The sequence below is a fragment of the Sorex fumeus genome, unplaced genomic scaffold, assembly GCF_029834395.1.
Source record: "Sorex fumeus unplaced genomic scaffold, SorFum_2.1 ptg000063l, whole genome shotgun sequence".
Taxonomy (NCBI): Eukaryota; Metazoa; Chordata; class Mammalia; order Eulipotyphla; family Soricidae; genus Sorex; species Sorex fumeus.
The window spans coordinates 13,734,624-13,760,623 of record NW_026606120.1 but is presented as its reverse complement, the minus strand read 5'-3'; the positions used below and the strand labels follow the sequence as shown (position 1 = coordinate 13,760,623).

The 26,000-nt window shown below is 43.3% G+C and overlaps 1 protein-coding gene across 1 annotated transcript in view; it reads right to left on the bottom strand.

Moving 5' to 3' along the window:
• MFSD14B (major facilitator superfamily domain containing 14B) overlaps positions 1-11,918 on the bottom strand; it is a 40,708-nt gene extending 28,790 nt beyond the window's left edge. The window contains exon 1 of the mRNA XM_056127785.1: positions 11,637-11,918. Coding sequence (XP_055983760.1) covers positions 11,637-11,735 — 99 coding nt within the window. The 5' untranslated portion in view covers positions 11,736-11,918. The remainder of the gene's footprint in view (positions 1-11,636) is intronic.
• Positions 11,919-26,000: the final 14,082 nt, after the last annotated feature.

Genomic DNA, 26,000 nt, shown 5'->3' with positions numbered 1-26,000 from the left:
TTAGTACAGTATATTTAATTACCACCACTACCACAACAAAAAAGATCCAACTTAAGGAGTCTTTAGTTTGTTATATAGGTATAACAATAAATTAACTGTCCAAGCAAGAAAAAGTTGATATGCTAAACTCCATTAAAAGTAAACAGCTGTATTTTGTTCAAGACATTGCTAAGAATGAAAAGACAAATCAGGGAAAAAAGGTACCTATGAGCCAGAGAGCTCAATGGGCTCGGCAGTGATGCAGGCGGGAGGCCTGAATTCACAAGCGTACAGGCCCTGAGCGTCCTAGGGAGTGGCCCCCAGTAGGCCCCCTACACCCTTGGTCCCAGCACAGTCCCCTAAGCAAAAACAAAAGGAAAGTATCTAAAAAATGTTACTTGGTAAAAGGAACTTAAATCAAGAATATACAGTGAGCCTGCAAATCATTAACAAATAATCTAATAAAAAATGGGCAGAGGATAGAAAGATGTTTTCTCTATAAATTATATACAAGAGTCAGTAGCACTGTAGCACTGTCCTCTTGTTGTTCATCCATTTGCTTGAGCGGGCACCAGTAACATCTCACAACAAATTGTGACACTTGTTGTTACTATTTTTGGCATACTGAATACATCATGGGAAGCTTGCCAGGCTTTGCCGTGTGGGCGAGATACTCTCGGTAGGTTGCTGGAATGGAACCCGGGTGGGCCGCATGCAAGGTAGACACCATACCCGCTGTGCTGAGTTCATGAAAAGAGGCTCAAGATCATTATCCATCAGGGAAATGTTAACCAAAACAATAGTAAGATACCTCTTCTTGTCCATTAGAACAGAAATAATGAAAAAGTTATTTGATGTGGGTAAGGATTTAAGAGAAATAGAAGGTATCATACAAGACTATGAGAAAACAAAATGATACAGCCTCTATGGAAAATAATTTGGTAATTCATCTAAATGTTAAAAACTTACCAGATAACCCGGCAATTCTACTCTAATACTCAAGAAAATTAAAAACATACCAATATGTAAAAATTTGTATACAAATGTTCACAGCACAATTATTAGAATAACTGTGGAAAGAATACAAATGTCTACCATCTAATGACACAGACCAGAACACTGTTTAGCTATAAAAAGGAATCAAGTGTCAACTGAAGCTACAATGTGGGTGAAATTGAAAACACCAAGCCAAATGAAAGAAGCCAGACATAAGTCACAGTATTAAGTCCATTTAGGTAAAATGCCCCCAGACAGATGGTCCCATTAGGGCCAGAAAGCAGATAGTGGATAGCAGGGTATGAAGGGGGATTGGAGGGGGGTGGGGGGGAAGAATAAAGCTGTTCTGACAGTGATAGTGGCTGCACAAGACACAACTATACTACATGCAACAGAGCAGTGCGCTTTAAGACAGTGAGTTTGGGAGTTTGCAGGATAGTGCTGGTCAACTCTTAGTGGTGCTCAGGGATCACTCCTGGTTCTATGCTCAGGATCACTCTCCATGGTGCTTGGAGGACCCGATGGCAGTGCTGTGAATTGAACATGGGTTCAAGATTTATCCACTTTACCCGCCTTATCCATTGTACTATCTCTCTTGCCCCTAACATGTATTTAAAAATAAAGAAAATGCCTTTAGTACATGTAATCTTTCAATTCCTATAAAGATCCAGAGAGAGATGTCCTGCATTTAATAAGTCATAATCTTCCCATTAGACAGTTAAAAACTAAAAGAGGTGAAGAAAAATATACAGTGAACTACATAGATGAAATATACAGAAATGTACGGTGAAATATACAGAAACATACTGTTAGAGGTGAAGAGAAATATAGTGAAGAGAATCCATAAAGCGTATGTATACTCTGCTGAAAATAGGATGCCCCCCCAGAGGGAAGGAAGGACTAAGAACTATTATTTGTATTAAGAACTTCAGAAATGAAAGTAACCCTAGTGATCTGAGAGTCTCTCTCCTCCCCTATTTTCTTCTCACTCTTAGCTACTATCAGTTGACATCACAACTTTGATATAATTCAGTTTTCTCCAACTTCTCCAAGTACTTGGAAGCTTTGGGGCTATGAGCACTACCAAACTCAGAAAAGACAAAAGAAAATCAATCATGCTCTACTTCAATATAAAATTAAGAAATTTAAAAAAGCTTTATATATATTCCCAAACACATATGTCTGAAATACTAGACAAAACCAGAGCAGTCATATGTGATCACCCCATACATGAATCAACACATGGCTGTGAACATAAATATCATTGTAGGTCATTTCTTATTTTAAGATCATGAATTTGTGGGCCCCGGAGCAATAGTACAGAGAGTAGGGCACTTGTCTTGCATGTGGCCAACCTGGGTTTGATTCCCAGCATACCATATGGTTCCCGCAGCAATGCCATTAATTCCTGATTGCAGAGCTAGGTAATCCCTGAGCATCACTGGGTGTGTCTCAAAATCCAAAATAAACCAAAAAAGATCTTGAATTCACTTTCAATCAGTTCAGAAATGAAAGGACCTTTTCAATTAATTTAATGTCAAACATCACCTCTAAGCAAAAGACTCACAAATCTCTAACACAATCTCTCGGCTACTTATATGGCTTGAAAAACAGTAACTCAGATGTCCTGCCAACACCTTCAAATGTATGAGAGGCATCTTATTCGAACCATTCCACCTTTCTTTAACGGGTCCTGGCTATAGTACTAAATTTTACCCATTTTGTTATGCTGCTTTCCTTATGAGTAGGATAAACTTAACATTCATCACACAAACCAGACTCTTTTAGGAGGAAATAGGAATCCTAGATAACACCTTAAAATAAGATGGCTAATCACCCTCCTTTGAAGACCATTCATAATATAAAAAAACAAAAACAAAAACAAAAAAACCAATAACTCTCAAGGATATAGAAAACCTGAGTTCATCCTGACTCTGCTGTTAACTAGCTTCTGGAATGCTAGTGCTTTCCTCTATAAATTGAGGAAACTAGTCTGTATAATGAGGGCCTCTCTTCTATGCAAGAATCCCAGCAAAGGAGTGATACCAAGCTCACACCAGAAAGGTCTATTAACAAGAAGGAAGGGAAGGAATAGGAGGCAGAAAAGAACCTGTAGCTACCCACAGACTCAGAACAGGAAGTCTGTGGGATATCCATAATTTTCATAATTTCAGTATTTCTTTCCACTGCTCTTTTAATTTTCCTTTGTAATTCATACATATTCAATAGAAAAAATACATGAGTACAGAAGGAGACAAGAAATTAAACTAAAATCTCCAAAATTTTAAAGCAGAAATAATTGTCACCAATCCTTTCAGACATTTTCCATTGGTGCTATAAAAATGTCTTAAAGATGGGAGCCAGAACGATAGTACAGTGGGGAGGGCATTTGCCTTGCATGTAGCCAACCCAGACTCTCCAGCATCCTATAAAGTCCCCTGAGCACCACCAGGAGTAATTCCTGAGTGCAGAGCCCATGCATCGCTGGATGTGACCCAAAGAGCAACAAAACAAAACAAAACAAAAATGTCTTAAAGAGTTTATTACTAAGGGATGGGTGCTGGAACATTATGTGACTGAAACCCAATCATGAACAACTTTACAACTGTGTATCTCACTGTGATTCAAGGGGAAAAAAAAAGATATTACTACACTGCCTATTTCCCATATCCAAATAGATGGGTAAAGAGCTTCACCCCCACCCCCACCCCCCATTTCATACTTTGTTTTGGGGCCACACCTGGAGATGCTCTGGGCTTACTCCTGGCTTTGCACTGGCGGTGCTGGGAGGGGGGGCCATATGGGTTGCCGGGGATTGAAGCTGGGTCCCCTGCTTGCAAGGCCAATGCCCTTCCTGCTGTACTATCACTTGAGCCCTAGAGCTGCTTATTTAAAAAGCTCTCAGTACTGCACTGCATGGATCCTCTACACTTGTTTCACCAAGCTCTTTTTAAGTTACAGTAAAACTATTTCAATATTCCACACGATTAATGTGTATTTATCTTGCAGAGAGATATCTCTACAGTCTTCTGCAAACTGCCTTAGGTTGATTTTCTTGAAGTATAATAACCCAAGGATAATTCAAAGGGGACAGTCTTTTCTTTTCTAAGTTTGTATTAACCATCTGGCCTCCCATGTAGGTGTTATCATTTGGAAAGAATGAAAATTTAATGACTGAAGATCACCTTAAACCATATCCAACATTCGTAATGCTATAAATCATGCTCATATCTCATGATGCCTCGTTATCATGACTCATTTCCTGACATGATACTCATGTGTGTCATGTGTGTAATTCATGCTACAATAAGTAACACCAAACAAAAAGCCACTATTTTTCTTCAGGAAATACAATTTCAGGTTATTGCCCTGATTCCATAATGTTCCTACTTTACTGCATCAGAGCATAAAATAATTTATGTTGTTTTGGGGCCATACCCAAGGATGCTCAAGGAGGTTACTCCTGATTCTGCATTCAGGAATCACTCCTGGCAGTGCTCTGGGGACCATGGTATACTGGGGATCAAACCCACATTGCTATGTGCAATGGAGGTGTCTTACCCACTGAGCTATCTCTCTGGACCCTAAAAGTAATGTATGTCTTATCAGTTTGCAACAGTATTTTTAAGTACTTCATAGAACTGCTGTCCTTCAAGAACCATTTAATTATATAACATTCATTAATTCAGTGCACTTTTGCTTTCAAATTTGTGAACCAAATTGCAAGACAATTATTAAAAGCAGACTATTGGCGCTTAAGAGATAATGTAGGAAATCATCTGCCCCACAGGTAAGGGGAGGGTGTGGGATGGGGGTATACTGGGGTTTTTAGTGGTGGAGAATGGGCACTGGTGAAGGTACGGGTGTTTCATTGTATGACCGAGACTTAAACCTGAAGGCTTTGTAACTGCTCTCATGGTGATTCAATAAATAAAATTATAAAAATGAAAAAAAAAGAAAGAGCGATAATCTAGGGGTTAAGCCTTGCATGTGGCTGACTAGTGTTTGATCCCAGGTACCACATATGGTCCCTTCTTGAGTACCTCCAGGAATAATCCCTGAACACAGACCTTAGAGTAAACCTTGAGTACCTCGGGGTGTGGCCCATGCCCAACCCACCCCATAAGTAAACAATGTAGGACAATGATGCAATCCTGTAACTGCACATATATAAAAGTGAAACAAAATACCACTTCTCTTAGGAATGCTTTCCCTTCTTTGGAGAATATAGAAAAAATAGGTTGCCTGTGTAGACAATTCTGTAGATGACTGTATGTCAGACTTGACATGCACTATTCCTCTGGAACACAAGAAATTGATCTTCTAAATTAAAATTCGATTAGGACCCAGAGATAAGAACTGTCCAGCCACTTAACAGCCTGCTCATTTTCAGTAGGTTATTTTATCTACATGAACTTATATTTCTCACCTTTAACTCGTAACACTGCCTACAATCATCTATTCTTATGAGAAACAGCACGCGGTGGCCAGTAAAAGCAAACCACATTCCTTAGAACATTATAAATATAATACTCATGATTTCTGCGACAATTGTGAGCAAAACCAGATGTGAAGCAGGAAAAGATCCAGATTTTCGGATGCCAGATTATTCTGCTTCATTGTAAATTAGAAAGCTCTTTAGTACATAAAGGACACTTAAAATGTTTCCTAATCTAATCTGGAACAGAGGTTTCCCTTTCTCTCCCCCCCGCCCCAACACACACACACATTTTGGGGGGCAATACCCAACAGTGTTCAGGGATCACTCCTGGAGGTGCTCAGGCAATGATATGGAATGCCAGGGATCGAACCCGGATCAGCTGCTCTACCCTGTTATGGCTATGGCCTCTCTTCCTTTCTTCTTGGTGTTGAATATGGGACCCAGGGCCTCCCACAGGTAAAGTATGTGTTCTCTCATTGCGCCACACCCCCAGCCCACAGAGGCTTTCCAAGGAGGCTTTCCAAGCAGAGCCAAGAGGTTTGGGAAGCATACAAGAACAGATGAGGGCAAGGATGGTCCTGATTCAGGACCATCCATGTAGTAACTTCCAGCAGTGTCCCTCAAGTCCCCTTCAATGCATTATGACATTCCCAACAGTTTTCTCCATAAAAATACCTTGATGGTCCAAGGTTGGTGTGGGAGGAAAAAGAAAGGGCTGCTATATCCAAGCATGAGATTAAACTATGGAATTCAGAAAAAAAAAATACTCACTCTGGAAAATGAAGCAAATTTTTAAATCAAGAAAAAGAAAACTGCTAACCTAAAATAATTATAGGGGCCAGAACAAAAGTTCAGCAGGTAGGATGCTTGCCTTATAAGCAGACCACCCGGGTTCGATCCCCAGCACCAACAGTCTCTCAAGCCCTGCTAAGAGTGATCCCTGAGCACAGAGCCAGAAGTGAGCCCTGAGCACTGCCGGATGTGGTCCAAAAATTTAAAAAATAAAAAAAAGTCTGAGACACTTAAAATTTCTATTATAGAGTACTGTAACTTCTATTGAAAGACTTAACCAGCCACTTCAAAAGTTGAGTTTTGTAATTTGCCTTTTAAAAAAGTCTAAAAAAAAAGAAAACAATAACAACAACAACAACAACAACAAAGGATGGGAACTCCAAAGAACCCATGACTATGCCCAGAAGGGCAAGAGCAGGTGGGAGACCATCTGCTAGGTCAGGAGACCCCCAAGTTGCCTCACAACTGCACCAGGGAATACAAGCATCTCCTCTCCCAGTCTCTCTCCCACCGGCTTTTCTGCAGAAGAAACTTACTGAGCAAACTTTCAGAGAGACACCAAGTGAGCAAGAAAAAGAGGTAAACAGTCCCTACTCAGTATATATTTTTTTGATACATTTAAGGAGTTTTTGTTTTTGTTTGGGCATTCAGGGCTTAACTCCTGTCTCTGTGCACAAGAATCATTTCTGGTAGGGCTCAGCTCAGGGGACAGTATGCAGTGCCTGGGATCAAACTCAGGTCGATAATATGCAAGGCAAGCACTGTACCCACTGTGCTATCTCCTCAACCCAGGAGAAGCCCATATTATATCAAGTTCAGAGGCTGGCCTATTTGGGGAAACTATGCTAACTGTCGAACTAAATTTCTATTAACATAGTAACTGTATAACTTTCTTTAAAAAATGAATTGTCTATAAAAATCATCCAGGGGCAAAGGGAAAACCTTTTAATTTAATAAAGTTTTAATAGTAGAAGACAAAAAGTAAACAAAATGGTAGAAAAATAAAGAAAACAGCGACTCAGGAAAAGGTGTATACTGATAACGAAGTTTCAATTTTACAAAATAAAAAGTTCTGGAGATGGATGGGATGGATGGTTGTATGACATTATGCATGTACTTGACATCACTGAACTGTACGCATATGGTAAATCTTATTACAATTTAAAATGAAGAGGGAAAGTATCGATATGATAGAAACGTCAGCAGCTAGTTTACTTGAAAAGACCAGTAAAAGTATTATGTTCCAACTACTCTATAAGAAACAAAGAGAAACTTTCTACTAAAACCAGATTTACCTTTCTGCTGGAGACAACAACATATTCCAGTACTTTTTCACTTTTTTTTTGGAATGATCAAACTGGCTCCTAACAGTGTTAAGGAAGATGGGGGAGATCTCATATGCAGAGTATAAGGAATTGTAATGGGGACTAATGAATGCCCAGAGACAATGGAAACATCATGAGAACAGGTAGTCAGTAAGAAACATGTCACCTGACTGGAGTTGGGGGATAGGACAGGGAGGGGGCAGTGACTATGATGGAGGGAAGTTCAAACGGAAGGAGGAGGCGGCGCTGAAAGGTGGTTAAGTGTTGTGAAATCCTATCGGCAACCGTGCAGTAAACCACAATGCAAAAACATCTGTTTTTTAAAAAACTGTCATTCTTAGAGGTGGACTGGTGAATGGGAGACAAAATGGAGAAAGGTAAACTGGTGGAGGAAGTGGGCACTGGTGAATGGATGTGTTGAAACAATGTATGCCTGAAACCCAATCATTAATAGCTTTGTATTACCTGACTAACCCCTCTCCCCCGCACAACCAAACTCCCCCTCAAATCTTAGTGGAGTGGTGTAGAAAGAAGGGGCCGAAGAGTACAGCTGGTTAGGCACTTGCCTTACACACAGCAGACCTGGGTTCAATCTTGGGCATCCCATTCGGACCCGTGAGCAGAGCCAGGAGTAAGCCCTGAGCATAGCTGGGTGTGGCCCCCAAACCAACCGAACAAACTCAAAACAACCCTCCAAAACCCCAAACCCAAAAGAAAGAAAAAGAGCTAATTATTTTTATCCCCTAATATGTGCCGGAGTCCTCTTTTAACTTTTTACAAACAAGACATACCAAGGCATTTTGGTCTTGACATATACCCTCCCCACTCTGCTCTCCAGAATCCACAAGGTATGCAAAACCTTGTTTTGCATATAAAAAACTTAATATTCTTGTTCTCAAAATTCCACAGAAGTCTTTCTAGGGACTTCCTTAAAACAGTGAGGAAAATCAATTCAAGACATAATAGGTTCCCAGAGTAACAGTAATCTGAATGGCTTAAAAGTGGTTTCCTGGTGTCCAGGAACAGCCTGTGAAACTTGGGTTTGTTTTCTCTGTAGCAAATCTCAAGGTTGAAGTTTCCCCTTCTATCACCCTCTGCCAAAAAGGGGACCTGGATATAGCTCAGCAGTAGCAAACATGCCTCGCAGACCCCATCCGCCAATTCCCTCAGTACTGCCATGTGGGACCCCCCTGGCATGCCACAAGTGTGGGATTCCAGCGCCCCGCAATCAAGTGGATGAAAGCACAGTAACTCAAGTACGTGTCGGACCAACAACAAAAGAAAGGGTAAAGAATTCCCAAAGGACTTTTCCTACTACAAATATTAAAAATGTAGTAGAATACTGTATTTAATGATAATGCAAATAGTAGATAAAATATCTCAAGATGTGTCTACACACAATAAGGGAGAGTAGAGCGAAAAGAACAATGAAACAAGAACTTATTCGCTACACACACACACACGCACGCCTTTTCCTCTTGAAATAAACACTTGATTCATTTTTAGTCAGGTCAACAAATTCCTTTGTCAAACAAGGCAGGAAAAAGTTGATTTCCTGTATGTTTCTTTGTGGTTCATGAACTTAAAAACTTCACTATCAATAGGCTCTACTTCTAAGGAAATTAAGAACACACTGAAATAAAACACAAGTCATGAGAACTGCAGAACACAGAAACTACAAACAGGAAAGTAGTACATTTTATAAGTACTGGCAGACAACACAAATATTTACGATTAAAGGCATTAATTTTTAGCCTTCACATAGCACAGAAAGTACCATGTCTGAACCCTGCCACTTTTCCATGCTGGTCATCTCATTCTTCAGTGAAGAAGCACCAAAAAAAACCTCGTTAGTATTTACTGAATTTATCAATACAGACTACATGCACAAAAAGCAGAGACAAAAAGAGACTGGGAAGAAATTTACTTGCACCAAATTTGGCAGACTAGTTTCAGAGTCCACAAAAAAACAAACAAACAAACAAACAAAAAAATCAGGGAAGAAAACTTGCAGGTTTCTTTGATTAAATACAATACTCCTCAAAAGTTCCTGCTTGCAGGCCTAGCTCCTGTAAAGATTAGCAAATGGGAAGTAACTTTTATCATCATGGATATTTATGTACTCTGATCTATCATTCCTGCAAAAACACCTTGAGAAATAACAATAACAGCTAAAATTTATCAAAGACTTCCTAGGTGCCAGGTTGCAAAGACTACACAATCTTATCAGTAAATTCTCTTAATCGTATCTAATTCTGAGTGGTTCTGCAACTCAAACCACATTATACAGGTAATAAAAAGTCAGAACTGGAGTTCCAGGAAAGCTCAACAATATACCAATTTTTTTTCTGGTCTCATAAGCCAGGTAGGGTCAATGTAAAAATGTAAGGCCCATTCGAAGGTCCATATCTGCACGTTAGATCACATGAACCAACAATAGTTGGGCTGGATGGTGGTGAACGATCTCAAGAAATGGTTAAAATCTAGGTCAGAAATACTAAGGTCTGGAGGGATAGATCGTATTGGAGGTGGGGCGTTTGCCTTGCACGTGGCTGAACTGGCTTCTATCCCATAGCACCCCATGAGGTCCCCTGAGCACCACTAGGAGTGAGCCTGAGCACAAAGCCAGAAGCCTTGAGCACTGCGGGGTGTGACCCCCAAAACAAATAAAAGGAATACTGAGGATTCACTGAAACACAGAGAGGAGAATTAAAGAGGTTTACTTGGTAAATTTGGCTGCACTTCAAAAAGGACTTTTGGATGCAGTAGATACAGGATGGATGAACGAAGCTGCCTCTTAGGCTACTTACTAGCTTGGCCACTAGTAATTGGTTAAGTGTCCAAAGCCTAGTGGTCAGTAATTACCCTATGTCAATTGAAAGGAGGCATAAGAAATGAGCAGTCTGGCTGTTTTAGGGATCAGAAGATGAGAACTCTACTTCGAGCATTAAAAAACATGAAACACCAATTCAAATGACCCCCCCCCCCCACCTCATGCTTTTCAAAAATGAGTCATTTGCACAGGAAGGGACTTCAACATTAGGCAAGGGACCCTCACTTAAAGAAAAAAAGAAAAAGAGAGAAAGAAAGAAAGCATTCGGCGCTGAGTGACTGTGCTACGTCGTTGTTCCACCCACCGAACTCCGGGGCGGCTAGAACCAGACCAGGCCGGGGCACAGCTCGGCGGGTCCTACTCTATTTACTGCTCTTTTGCATCCACCCGCCCCCACTTCCCCATTCTAGCATGGGGGCTCCAATCACCAAATACAACCACCGACGTTCTTTAAAAGCAAAAGCTGATCAGCAAAACCCGAAGCCACTTATTTAAATACCTAAATAATGTCAATTTTGCTTTGGAAAATTGATATGAGTTCCTGAAGTTTAAGTAGGTCTTCAACTGCCAAAAGAAACAAAGTTTCTGAGCGGGGCAATAGATCCTACAGCGGGTTGGGCGCTTCCCTTGCACGCTCTCGACTCACTCGGGTTCGATCCCGGCACCCCATATGGACCCCCCCCACCACCGCACCCATCACCACCCAGGAGTGATCACTGAGCACACAGCCAGGACTAAGATCTCAGCACCGCCGGGTGCGGCCCTACAGCAAACAAAACGTAAGGAATGAATGCTAAAGTGTTCCATCCCGGAACGTCGAAGCGCCGGTGACAGCCAGCCGGCCGGCTGGGCCGCGGGGGGCTTCCCACCCACCCCGGACCCGCAGTCCACAGCCACGTGAGAAGTCACAAACAAGAACCCCGGAGCGCTCGGGCCGCACGGGCAGGAGCTTGCAGCCACGCCGGACCCCAAAAAGGGCTCCGGCGCGCATCGGGGCCAGGCGTTGCCGCAATCACCTGGGTGCCCAATCACCGCCCCATGCTTGGCGCGTTTGGAAATGCAGAATGAATTTTAAGCAAAACAAAACCAAGCCCACGCGAATCACCGAAAAGTTGTGTGTGTGTCGGGAGGGCCGGGGCGCGCCCCGCCGGCCCCGCAACCCGCAGCCCGCAGCCCCCGCCGGCCCCGCAGCCCCCACCGGTCCCGCGCCCCGCAGCCTCCCCGGCCCCGCGCCCCCACGGACCCGGCCTCCCGCGGGGCCGCCGCTCACCGCGCCGCCGCCGCCAACGCCGCCCGCGGCCTGCGCACTCGCGCGCTTCTCCGGCATGGCCCCCGCCTCGGAATCGGCCGCCTTCTCCTCCGGCTCCATGCTCAAGCCGCGGCCATGCCCCGGGCCACTCGGGGCGCCCCGGGACAACGACGACGACGACGACGCCGCGGCGGCGGCGGCGGCGCCCGCGCTCTCATGGGCTCCGCGGCCCGCGGCGGCCCGCAGGTCGTGAGGCGGCGCCAGCGGCGGCGACGACGCCCGGGGCAGCGACAGAGCCGAGGCTGCAGCCGCCAGCAGGCGAGGGGACGCGAGGCCAGGCCCACAGCCGCCGCACCGACCCCGACAGACGCGCTCGCAGCCGCCGCGGCGTCAGGGCAGCGGTCGCCAGGCCCCGCCCCGCGCCTCGGCTCCCGCCTCGGGCCCGGCGACGGCGCCCCAGCCCCCGCCGTGCCCCGCCCCCGCCGCGCCGCGCCACGCCCCTCTCCCGTGACGTCACGCCGCGCGCGCGCGCTGGAAACACGTCATCCGACCGCGACCCGCACAGTCCGCTTTCTCCCAAGCCCCCGCGAGCGTGGCGGAAGAGCCTGACGTCCGGAGTCGGGGTTCGCTTTGAAGGATTTGGGTCACTGGCAAGCGCGTGACTCCCGGCTGCCCCTTGCAAACACAGAGACGAGCGCGTTCTCAGAGGGGAGCCCTCCGAGGCTGCAGCCCCACACTCGGGGACTCTTAACAACGATCGTTGTGTTCCTCTCCAAAGGCTGGAGGAACTGGAGGGTATCACGGAGGTCGGGGGCGTGGAAGGGCGGTCTCGGGAAGCGTGCTGGTTTCTGTCCCACTTCAGAGCCACTCGGTGACACCACCACTGTGAATATGAGCTGTTTGTGAGACTCACTGACACTCTTCTCTGTGAAATGGGAACAGTCGGCAGCTGGAGTAGGTGATGATGTTTATGAATCAGCGTACATTAATTCTTCAAACAGACATTTTTGCTGGTCGTGATGACAGTTAGATCATTAAGACAGCAGCACCTATTTTGCAGCTGCCGTCCGAACTTCACACACACACACACACACACACACACACACACACGAGCTAGCTAAAAAGCTAACGTAGTGGACAGGCCCTGGGCATAATTTTGGATTAAAACTGGTAGAGCATTATGAGCCCCTTCAAAAAGAGGCGATTTTTATGATTTCCCCCTAAATGAAATACTACGTTTGATCAGTTCAGATTGGATTGCATTTTTTTAAATGACAATTTAGGAGCAATCCTAGAAGTTATTACATGCTCTGCTATAGTATATATGGATTAGATCCTGCCCGAACCTTGGGTTCATATAACTTCTGGTTTGCTTCAAGATGGTCATAAGGAAATTCATGAATTGTCTGGTTTAAACCAGAGTCTCAACTGCGGGGGGGCGGGGAGGGGAAGAGTGGTGACACACATGTTGTCCTTCTGTGGACCCCCTGGGATAGTTCAAGGTGGCCTCATGATGAGACGTAAGTAAGAGGGGAAACAGGAAGGAAACAAGGTTGGTACCAGGCCGTGGTGGGGAAAAAGTTGAGAAACACTGGCTTCAGCATCAAAACTAGGTTTCTTATTGTGCTGAATCACAGACATCTTGAGCTCAGTGTCCACAAGTCAGGTTCTGGTAACAGCTTTTTTCCTGACTTGCAGAGGATCTCTGTGAAAATCACATGAGAGGAAAGAGAAAGCTTCACTTGTACAGCATATTGCATTACTGATCATGACTCAAACACTATCCATAGGTACTTATGGAATAAATGATAATACAAAAGAATTATGGGGAGCCAGAGAGTAGTACAGCAGGGAGGGCACTTGCATTGCACGTGGCTGATCTGGGTTCAATCCCTGGCATCCCATATGGTCTCCTGAGCACCTCCAGGAGTGATTCTTGAGTGTAGATCTAGATTCCCCCCCCCCCCAAAAAAGTATTATGGAAAGTCATTTAATACCACCATGTGAAAGTCTTCTATGTAGTATTGCAGAGATTGAGGACATTTTCATTTTTGGAAGTTCTCTAAGATAGGGCTGACCTCTGGGTACTAGATATCTCTGGTAATCAAATATAAAAGATCATGGGTACAATTATTTTATTTTTTTGTTTTCTGTCTTGACATTTAAGTATAAATCCTTAGAGAAAACCTTTAGAGATACAGAAAAGGCAAAGCACATTCAATTTCCCCATGTTCTTGTTGGGACAATAAAGCAGCCAAAATGACATTATTTGATTGATAGGTAATGGTTCCATCTTTTATTGTAGCCTAGTAAGACTATCTGAATATACACAAGAATAGAGTGAGTTTTAAAATTATTATGTATCCATCATAAAAGCCACAGAGCTGAAGTTGGGAGATTGACTCTTGGCCAAACCCAGTTTCCTTCACAGCAGTTACCCTTAGAGAACTTGGTATATGAAGTGAAGAAATTTCCTATCCAAACTTTGAGATACAAATACTGAGCTCTTTGGAGATGGAGAAAATGAGGCACTACCTAGAGAACGGTGGAGCCCTCAGAAATCGAAAAGCTCCAGGAGAAGCTACAGGTTCTAGTTAGAATAGGAAGGAACCATTAACAGTCCAAGACTTCTTCCCAGATGTCTTTTATATATGCATAAAACTTCAGGCCAACATAGTTTGGGAGAAGCCCTATTATAAAACCAAGTTTGTAAGGCTAGGAGTGATACTATAGTGGGTAGGGCATTTACTTTGCATGCAGCCAAACCACACCCCATATGGTCCCCCAAATACCACCAGGAGCAATTCCTGAGTGCAGAGCCAAGAGCATCACTGAATGTTACTCAAACAGACAAACAAGCAAACCCAAACCCCACTCCACCCCCACTTTTGTAGAGCTCATTCTCTACCTAGAAGATTAACCTACGTCTTGATCTGAGATAAGTGCTCTCAATTCTTTTCCCCTTATGCTCAGAAGCCTGGGTTCTCTCATGAATACTTAGCTGTCTCTCTTTCCCTCACACACATCTAAGTAAATTTTAAAAAACTAAACCACATTATCAATATGCCTACAACATCATTATTAAAATCCTGTGTGGGCACTGAAGGGCTAGTACAGTGTGTAGAGTGCTTGCCTTCCATGCAACCATCCCTCACACACATCTAAGTAAATTTTAAAAAACTAAGCCACATTATCAATATGCCTACAACATCATTATTAAAATCCTGTGTGGGCACTGAAGGGCTAGTACAGTGTGTAGAGTGCTTGCCTTCCATGCAACCAACCCAGGTTCAATCCCTGGTACCCCACAGGGTTTGGAGTCTTGCCAGGACAGATCCCTGAGTACAGTGCCAGGAGTAAGTCCTGTGCACAGCCAGGTGTGGCCCAAAAGGTTTTTTAAATTAAAAATAAAATGCTATGTGATTGTAGGGAGAAGTGAGATAATTAGTTGAAAGACTTAATATGGAGTTCTTAGTAGAGGAACCCTCAGTGTATTTTTAATTTTTTATTTCCTTAATATTTTCTCTCTCCACCCATAGATTGTGGGAAGTAATGTTTAAAAAATGAAATGTTAGGTTACCATTTAAAAATATTATACACACTGGGCAGGAGAGATAGAACAGTGAGTAAAGCCTTTGTTTTGCATACAGAAGACCCATATACAACCCCCAGCTCTCCATATGACCCCCAAGTCCTGCTGGGAGTGATCCCTGAGCATAGTCAGGAGTGAGCCTTTAAGCATATAACTGGGTATGGCTCAAAGAAAATTGCACACGCTTTGCAGAAGTTCAACTTGGTTACTTCCGTAGAGTACTATTTATACTTCCCTGTTGAAATAGTGTTGTGGTTAGTTCTTTGTTAATATATCTGTGTGGGAAGACTGCATTTGTTCACATGCTAACATTTCAGTAAAACAAGAACTTTTTCTTTCAAAAATAGACCTGGGAACCTGAAGGATACTACAGTGGATAGGTGCTTGCCTTGCATGTGACCAATCTGGGTTTGATCCCCGGAATCCCATATAGTCTCCTGAGCCAGCTAAGAGTGATCCCTGAGTGCAGAGCCAGGAGTAAGCCCTGAGCATTGCCAGATGTAGTACAAAGGCCAAAAGTAGACTTTGGTCAGGGAATCAGCTCAAGTGGTTGAGCACTGAGTTTGATCTGTGCCTCTGCATGTTTTCTTAGCACATGGTCTAACATGTAAATAGCTCTCAGGTTAAATAAATCCTGCTTTATACAAAGGAATTCAGATAGTGTCACTTGATCACTTGACATCCCGTTACTCATCGATTTGCTTGAGCGGGTGCCAGTAACATCTCCATTTGTCCCTGTCGTGGGCTACTGTAGCCCAATGGGGTCTGCTCGTTCTTGGAACACGAAGAGCCTCAAGCAGGGTCTTGAAGAAGTCTGACAATCTCATAGGTGGGTGGCCACATGATCTTTTGATGTGCCCTGAAATCCAGTTGGTAATGGCTCTAGTTCAGCGGTCGTCTGCAAATCTCATTACATGTCCAGCCCATCTGATTTTCAGTGCCTTGGCAAATTAGAAAGTGTCCCTGATTCTTGACTGTTGACGGAGGTCAGAACTCCAGATTCTTTCTCTCATTTGAGTGAAGTGTGATACCAAGCATAGCTTGACACAGACAACAGATATCCAAGCATAGCTCTTTTGATTCCTCTTTGGGAGACCCGTATAGCATTCTCATCCTGTTTTCGTAGGGCCCAGGTCTCTGAGGCATATCTTAATACAGGAAGAACAGTGGAATTGAAGAGAAGTGTCCAGAGCCGGAGGTTCTTCATCCTCTTAGCTATTTCTTTGACACTCTTGAAGGCGTTCCAAGCCGCTCTCTTCCTCCTGCACAATAGTCCCAAAGAACTCCCAGTTGTTGGTCGTTTTGGGAGTTCTCTTCTTAAACTTTGCAGCCCTTTCTCCCCTCTCCGTGAAGTAAAATTTTGCATGAAGGAGATGGTGGTCCAATCTCTGTTTGGAATTTTGGGACAACAGAAACACCGGTCAGGCAAAACCGTCGATTGAATATGATATGGTCAGTTTCATTGTGGAACTGTCCACTGGGAGACTCCCATGTGCAACATTTAGATTTGGCCATCTGGAATTGTGAGTTACCATGGGTGGTCTTGGTCGACATGATGAACTCAGACAGTCTCTCACCCTGTTCGTTCCATTCTAGGCCCTGGGTCTTGATGTGGAATTCTTTGGCTGATCTTCTCGGTCCTATCTTGGCATTAAAATCACCGACAATGATCTTGAAGAAGGTGTGGTCTTCTTTATAGAACTTCTCCAGCTCCATGTAGAACTCAGAAATGCGTGTGTTACATGTCTTACCTCCTGGCTTTGCTCCCTGGCACAATTTTTTAAAAAGAAAAATGAATTTGTGTTCAAAGTTAGGGTAATCGTGATATGGATGTATTTGCAGGACTGGTATTCTCTTGATCTGAATACATAGTTACAGATAATGTACATTTGGTAAAGATTTATCAAGTATATATATATATATATATATATATATATATATATTGATTGCTCTACTTTTATTTTTGGTGCTGGGACCAAACCCAGTGCCTCTTGATTATGAGGCATGTGCTGTTCTGCTGAGCCACATCACCATTCTTTGTTGACATTTCTGAATGACTATCTTATTTCAACAAAGAATTTTCCAAACCAAAAAGGGATATATGAATTATGATACTCCATCTGATTATAGTGATTCTACCATTTACGAACAAGAGTATCATTTTCTGATTCCTCGGTGAATGAATTAGATGAGTTTAATGGGAAGATAAAATGATTATAATTTTTATAATTCTCGAGACTTTGTTGTTACTGTGTTTGGCATATCCAATACGTCACAGGGAGCTTGCCAGGCTCTGCCGTGCGGGCGAGATACTCTCGGTAGCTTGCCGGGCTCTCCGAGAGGGGTGGAGGAATCGAACTCGGGTCGGCCATGTTGGCTGCGTGCAAGGAAAACGCCCTACCGCTGTGCTACTTACTTACTTACTTTATAATTCTACAATTATATAAATATATGTTATTTATATATAGCTATAAACACTGAACTCAGGGATGCATCTAACTACCTAAATGCGTAAAACAAACGTTAGCCCTGAAGAGAGCAACTGACAGTAAAAGGGGATTTCAGACCACCTAGATCAAAGCCAGTGAAGAGAGGAACTGAAAATCACTATAGACTAAATGTGCCTAACAGAACTTTTCACCCGAGAGCAAAAGAATGTAATTTTTTCTTTTTTTCTTTTTTTGCTTTTTGGGCCACACCTGGCGATGAACAGAAGTTACTCCTGGCTCTGCACTCAGGAATTACTTCTGGCGGTGCTCAGGGGACTATATGGGATGCTGGGAATCGAACCCGGGTTGGCCGCATGCGAGGCAAATGCCCTACCCGCTATGCTATTGCTCCAGCCCCAAGAATGTACTTTTTCAAGTGTCCATGGAAAATTCTCCAGATTACATAATAACCTGGGTAGCAAGAACGAATTCTTACCTATTTAAGAAGACAGAAATCATTCCAATTATCTTTACTGGCCCCATTACAGTGAAACTTGGAATAATTTCTGTTGTAAAACAATAAAAAAAAAGTGGCATTATATAACTAAACAATACACTTGAACAATTGTTGGTTCAAAAAGGAAATAAAGAGGGAATTTTAAAATGACCTCAAGACAAGAAAAAATGAAAACACAATATGCAAAAATTTATGGGAGGAAACAAGAAGTACTGAGGAATGTTATAATGGTAAACATCTCTGAAATGAAGGAAGAGTAAGCACAGTGGAAATAGTTAATAGTGTGTTGCACATTTAAAATTTGATAGCTAGTATATATTAAAAATTCTTGTCCTAAAAGTATTTTTTAAATTTTTAGTTACTACTGTTCTTGGGCCACACCCAGCAATGCTCAGGGGCTGTTCCTGACTGTACATGAATGTGATTCTTGGAAGTGCTTGAGGGGATCATATTTAATGCCAAGGATTAGGACTAGACTTGCTCATAAGTAAGGCCAGCTCCTTATCTCCCGTTGTCTCTCTCTAGCTCAATTTCTTAGATATGGGGCTGGCAAGATAGTAGAGTGGGTAAGTTGCTTGGTTTGCACCTTGGTGACCCAGTCTTGCTCCCCAGCACCCCATGTGGTCTCCTGAGCACCACAAGAAGTCATCCCTGAGAACCACCATTTCTGGCTCCAAAACAAACAAGACAAAACCAAAAAATATTCCCTAGATAACACAATTGATGACAAAATGACATCATCATAGTGATAACCTAATAAGATCATATTAATAAAATCATAATAATTAGATAACTAATTTAATAATACTGCTACTTCATAGTTATTGTCAAAATGACTTCCATAAAGTAAGATCTTTTTTTAAAATTGAATCACTGTGAGATTCAGTTACAAAGCTTTCATGTTTGAGTTTCAGTCATACAATGATTGAGCACCCATTCCTCCACCAGTGCGCATCTTCCACCACCAATATCCCCAGTATCCCTCCCCCATCCCACCCCTCCCCCTGCCTCTATAGCAGACAATCTCCCCATACTCTCTTTTGTACTGCTTGTTATGAATAGCATCTTACTGCCTCTAGCTCCTGGAACTCTAAAATTTTAGATAACTAAAAAAAAACAACCCTTAAGATTAACCTCTTCTTAAAATACCAGGTTCACGGAGATGTCCCATAGGGATGGCAGCCACTGCATGACGATCCCCAGCCCTGCTGAGGAGGCGCAAAACAGACAAGAGCATTTTTATTAAGCAATTAGAAACCAAACAAAGTTATTTGGCCACACATACACATTGATGGTTGATAGATGGCAGAGATAATAAAATCCATGGTTTGCTAGTTCATCATTTTTAGAGCACTGTCAAATGCATCATCAGATTATTCTGATAATCCTAGCCTGCCTTACCCAGAAGAGGGAACTGAGAAGCAGAGTGAGGGAGAGACATGTGGGATGCCTGGGCAGAGTCGATCTGGGCTGGGCTACCGTGCCAGCCTCTGACTCCTAATCCCAGGGCTGCCGGACTGCCAAAGTGATGGGTCCCATCTCAAGGGCACTGTGTGAATCTTTCGTTAAGATGAAGCCCGGCCCCCATCTAGCTTCTGGCTGGAAAGACTCGTGTTCAGTGTGTGGGCAGGCCTTTGGAGTATGGAGCCCTTCATCCACCTCGGAGGAAATGTTTCAGGAACACGGGCTTTGGACCAGAAACTGTGCGCGTTCCTCTCTGATCAGGGACACGACCCGAAATCCTGCATCTCGCTCAGAGCTAGGGCCGTTATAATTGATCATTGGTCTGCGAAAGCATATTTTAGTAGTGCTAGAGGTAACTTGTAAAAAAAAAAAAATCTGTTTTCTAGTCCCAGAAGTATCTTACTGAGTATTTCCAGTTCTGATTTATTGAAATGATAGGTTTGTTGTGTATGTTTTTCTATAAGATAGAGAATTTTTTGGGGGGGTGGAGTGGGTCTAGGGGTCTGGGGAGCAGGATTTGGCCCACACCTGGCAGTATTCAGGGCCTGCTTCTGGTTTGTACTCCAGCTTAGGGGAGCAGTGTCCAACCCTGGGGCTACCATCCCAAGCACACACTCCCACCGGGTGAGCTACTCTCGGCCTTGAGATACTGATTGTTTTGGTGACAACTCAGGCTATCCTAGAACTCCAGGGAAAGGCAGTTTGGTATTCGTTGATGACTGGGTCCCCTGAAATGTGGGCGGATATATGCATATAACATAATTTGCTCTTTAAAGGTAAAATGCTGATTCTGGTCCCGAGAGACTACAGAGATGAAGGCACTTGCCTGGTGTGCCACTGTGGCTCTAACACCGGTTCTAGGGGGGAGGCGGGACGGGCACGCAGGTGCAGCACCTGAGCACCAGGAAACAGAGACCTTGAGCCGGAGCCATCGTCCAGTGGGGAGAGCGCTTTCCTTGCTTGCGGCCTGTCCTGTTTCCATCCCTAGGGTCCCTCGATCACTGGCAGGACTAATTGTTGAGCACAAAATCAGGAATAAGCCCTAAGCACAACTGGGTGTTGCCCCAAAACAAAAGAAGATGTTGAGTGATTCAAGTCCTTTCGGTAGTTTTTTCAAGTTAGGTTTCTGCCTTTTAAAATACTGCGCATTAATGTTGGGTATGCTTGTGTGACTCAGTCAGACATGCTGCAGGGTTTAATGATGCTAGAGCAGCAAGCCCCAGGGCATGGTTCAGTGGGAGAATGGGCACCTCCTCTGGCTTCAGTCCCTCCCACTGGATTTTTTTTTTTTTAAAAAAAACCATCTGCTCTGGAAGCATTGTAGAGCCAGGATTTCTTTCTTTTTTTTTTTTTTTTTTTTTTTTTTGCAGATGAATTCCTACAGTTGCTGACAGATTTTATCCTTACCCTTACCCCACATCCCCAAAAAGTGGGGATGTGACCTTTTTGTGAAGTTTCGTTCTTCAGTTGTGCTGGTGTTGCTTAAAAATAGAGTAATGATTCTGTGGTGAACTGCGGTATGCCCCTGTCTAGATCTTCCCCAGTTAGGTCGCTGTTCTGAGTTCTGAGCTCCCATCCTCGGGGAGAAAACACTATTATAGTATCTAGGTCTATGAAAGTCTCCCACCTGTCTTTTCTTGAATTGCACCAGGTATGGTTCCAGAGGGCTGGAGCGCTAGCACAAATTTGCCCTGGACGTGACCGACCCAGGTTCAATTCCTCTGTCCACTCTCGGAGAGCCCGGCAAGCTACCAAGAGTATCCTGCCCCCATGGCAGAGCCTGGCAAGTTCCCCGTGGCATATTCAATATGCCAAAAACAGTAACAAGTCTCACAATGGAGACGTTATTGGTGTCCGCTTGAGCAAATCTATGAACAACGGGAGGACAGTTCTACAGTGCTACAGGGCCTGGAACAATCTGCAGCTCGCTGGGTTCTGAGATTTTTTTTTTTTTGGTCTGTAATTTTTTTTTTTCTTCAGTGTCCTCTTTTTTTTTTTAATTTTTATTAGTGAGACATCATGAGGTACAGTTATAGACTTACAATTTTTTGTGCTTGGGTTTCAATTATACAATGATCAAATACCCATCCCTCCACCAGTGTCCATTTCCCACCACCATGGATCCCAGTATCCCTCCCACCCCTCAATCCCCCCATCCCACTCTGCCTCTCTGAGATTCTTTTGTGTGTCTTTGGAACATAGCCATTCTGGAGCTTAAAGAGCAGTCAGAGGCAGTTCCTGGATGTGACCTCCAGGATCTCTCTCATAGGTATGAGGACATGAGAAGGGCTGGCCCATCCCCCATCCCTTGAGGCCCTGTCACTGAACCCGCGAACCTGCACTTCTCATTGGGTTCTGAACGTTGAAAGCCACCAGGGTTTTTAGGACTCAGGTGGAGGGACGATGATTGCTCCCATCTGAGGCATCCTAGTGAAATTGACCTGGTTTAAAGTCTGGAGCTGGATTTTATAGTCACCACCATGCTGAGACCACTCTCCACACACATGAAGGTACTGGCAGAGGGACAAAGCCACGCGGGTTCCGGGGCCGAGATGTCCAAGCCTACTCGGACTGGAGTCGAGCATCTTCCACCCAGATCCTCCAAATCCCAGTAGGCGGGGGTCACACCCACCACCTGGCCCCCTGGCGCCGTGTAATCCCATCAGCGGCCAAGACTCAGAGACTATAAAATCCAGCTCCCATCTTATCAGGACATCTTTTTATGACATCTTATTATCTCATTCCTACTTTGGACAAACTTGCAGGCTATCGAATGTAGCCTGCCCACAGGGCAGAGTCTGGCAAACTCCCCGTGGCGTACCAAATATGCCAAATACCAGTAACAATGTTGGGTCTCATTCTCCTAAAGAGCCTTGAATATAATCTCAGGGCTAGGATGAAAGAGACGTTACTGGGGCCTGCTCGAGGCAATCGACGAATAACAGGATGATGAAATGAAATGAAATGAAAGTCTGGAGACATCTCTGTAGTGAGCTGCTCGGTTCCGAGATTCTTTTGTGTGTTCAGTAAAATTTTTATTACAGCACTTTACTGACATTAAAGGAGCTGTCAGTTGTACAATGTATTATGCATAATATAAAAGAAAATAACTGCCAAATAAAATAACTAAGAAATAAATTATAAAATGAAAGAACATAGAGTTGTATATTTAAATAAATAGCAAAGAATTTTCCATGAGAAGAAGGAAAAAAGTTAAAGGAGCAAAAATGGTGTCTATAAGTTGTGAATTATCCTTATTCTGTAATTTGGCTTTACAGAAATGTAAAATGAAACTTAAGTAAAAATCAACTCATAATAAAAAAAAACATAACAATATGTTGATCTGGTTAATATGTAGCATACCCATTCAAAGAACTATGTCAAATAATTTTATACACAAATCATTAATTTCATATCATTCTTAATTAAATATTATGTTGCAGGTAGACATGTAGGAGGACCCCTATAAAATAATTTAGGGAAATAATAATAAATCTTAAGAAATTTCCTTGCCTTGAAGTAGTCATATCCCTTTGGCATGCAAATTCTGAGCTTTTTGGAGATAGAGAAACTGAGGCACCACCCAGATGCAGAAATCCAAGCCCCCCTCCTCTCCGGTCCATAGAGGGGTAGGCCCTTCAGAAAAGGAGAAGCCAGGGGGTAGGGTGTTGTTTTGCACTGGCCAACCCAGATTTGATCCCTCACACTCCATATGGTCCTTCAAGCCTACCAGGAATCATCCTTAAGCAATGCTGGATGTGGTCCCAAAACAAAGAAAACACACACACACACACACACACATACAGAGAAAACAAAACAAACAAAAAAAAAGAAGCTACAAAAATACAATTATGAAGAGATATTGAGATTATCAATAGTGCTTCAAGGGATGGGATTATGAGAAGATCATCAAGAGAGCAAGGCTTTCCTGAGACAAAACCAGGAGTTCCTCCTATTTATGCAAAACTACACACACACACACACACACACACACACACACACACACACACACACTTGGGAGAATTGTATAAAAAGATCTTTCTGAAATTTGCTCTTCGAGTCAGTGCTTCCGCTTGAACAGATATCTTTCTTGCGTGACTCAGTGTCTCTTTGCTTGCTTTTTTTCTATTCTGAAAGAGCCTGTGTTCTCACGTGAACATGTACTTCCTCTCTCCCTTCCTCCAACCCCCCCCCCCCATATTTCTAAGCATGTTTCATTGAATAAAAACTATCTTGCTTCACTATTTCGCTTCCTCCAGAAATTTTTTTTTTTTTGTGAGGCAAAGTAGACAGATCCAGAGTGCTTGTCCCAGGGTTAGAATTGACTTTCCTGTCCTGAAAAGAGCAATTTTCACCCCACAAGCTGAGTCTACAGCTCCATAAATAACTGAGTAATAGGGTTGCAGAGATCATCTTCCACACCAAGCAGAACAAGTGGACTCTAGGCTCAGCTTGATGGCTGCCTCATAGAATGACTAAACCAGAACATCTGTGCCTGTATGCTCACAGCCAACTTTCCTAGTCCTGACTCAAGCCAGGCATTTCTCTTAGTGCTGGTGGCCAAGGTAGGTTGAGCAGAGGTGGAAGTACTCTTTTCTCTTGTCCAGTTCCATTACTCCCCACTTTAATGATCCACCAGCAACTTCCTCAAGAACAATTAAAAAGTATTGGAAAAAAATAATTGCCATATGTAATAATTACCATACCTAATTACCAAAAAGAAGTACCATATGATCCATTAATTCTATTTCTTACTATATATCAGAAAAAAGAAAAAAAAAACGACTAACTTTCAAAGGCATGTGAACCCCCAACACTATGTACAAATAAAATCACATGGACAACAAGAAAACAGCTAAATGTAAGAATACACATACTAGAAAAGTTAGATATAGCCAATAATTTATCAAGAGAGTACAGATTACCAAAAGAAAAGTAGAACAAGGACCAGAGAGACAGTACAGGTGGTAGGCTGCTTGCCTAGCTAACCTGGGTTCATTTCCTAACATCACATGTGGTCCTCTGAGCACTGTCATGGTGGTCTCTAATCACAAGACCAGGAATAAACCCTGGACGTAGCTGAAAACAAACCAAAACAGAACACACCAAAAATATCGAAGTTTTAATGATGAAATAATGTCTTAAGAGATACATAAAATATCAAGCTGGAAACAGACATTAAAATATAGTGATAGGATAGGGTACTTTTTTGCATGTGGATGATGAGGTTCAATCTCTGAATATGGTCCCCTGGACCAGGCGTGATCTCTGGGTGCACAGTGAGTAGAAAGCAAGCACAGCTGGGTGTAACCAAAACACCCCCAATCAATCAATCAATCAATCAATCACAATCACAACCATCCTATTATTCGTCGATTGCCTCGAGCAGGCCCCAGTAACGCCTCCTTCGTCCTAGCCCTGAGATTTTTTGAAAAAGTGCCATATTCAAGGCTCTTTCAGAGTTAGGAGAATGAGACCCTTCATTGTTACTGGTATTTGGCATATTGGGTATGCCACGGGGAGTTTGCCAGACTCTGCTGTGTGGGCAGATTACATTCGGTAGCCTGCCAGTTTGTCCAAAGTAGGAATGAGATGATAAGATGTCGTGTGGCCGCAAATGCGGCTGCACACTTCTGGGAGCTGGGTTTTATAGTCTCTGAGTCTTGGCCGTTGATGGGATTACACAGTGTCAGGGGGCCAGTTGGTGGGTGTGACCCCCGCCTACTGGAATTTGGAGGATCTGGGTGGAGGATGCTCAGCCTCGATCCGAGTAGGCTTGGAGACCTCAGCTCCAGGACCCGCATGCCTTTGTTCCTCTGCCGGTACCTTCATGTGTGTGGAGAGTGGTCTCAGCATGGTGGTGACTGGTTCTGGAGGTATTCGGCTGCCGGAGCCCTGGTCGGGGTGGGGAGGAAAACTCAACCCGCTCCCCTCCAAGGGGCCCCGGCGAGGACAGCCAGGCATGGGGGCAGGAGACTCTGCGCTGTTCTCTTCTGGGAGCTGGATTTTATAGTCTCTGAGACTTGACAATCAATCAATCAATCAAATAGAAGGAAAACGATTGAATAAACTTATTTATATGTGGAAGACAAGAAAATCTAATAGAAACAGAACAATGCCAGTAGGGTGGTGGGGAAAATGGAGGATGGTGGTCAAAATGTACAAGCTTGTAGTTATAAGATAAATAAGTTCTGGCAATGTAGTATACAGCATGGCCACTATAATATAGTTCACACTATCGTATTATGTATTTGAAAGTTGTGAAGAGAGTTGATATTGAGTTCTTGACCCATGAAGAATATTGTAAATACATGAAGTTATGGATATTAATCATTTTAATGGTAATGATTTGCACTAGGTATATATATATCATTTATCATATT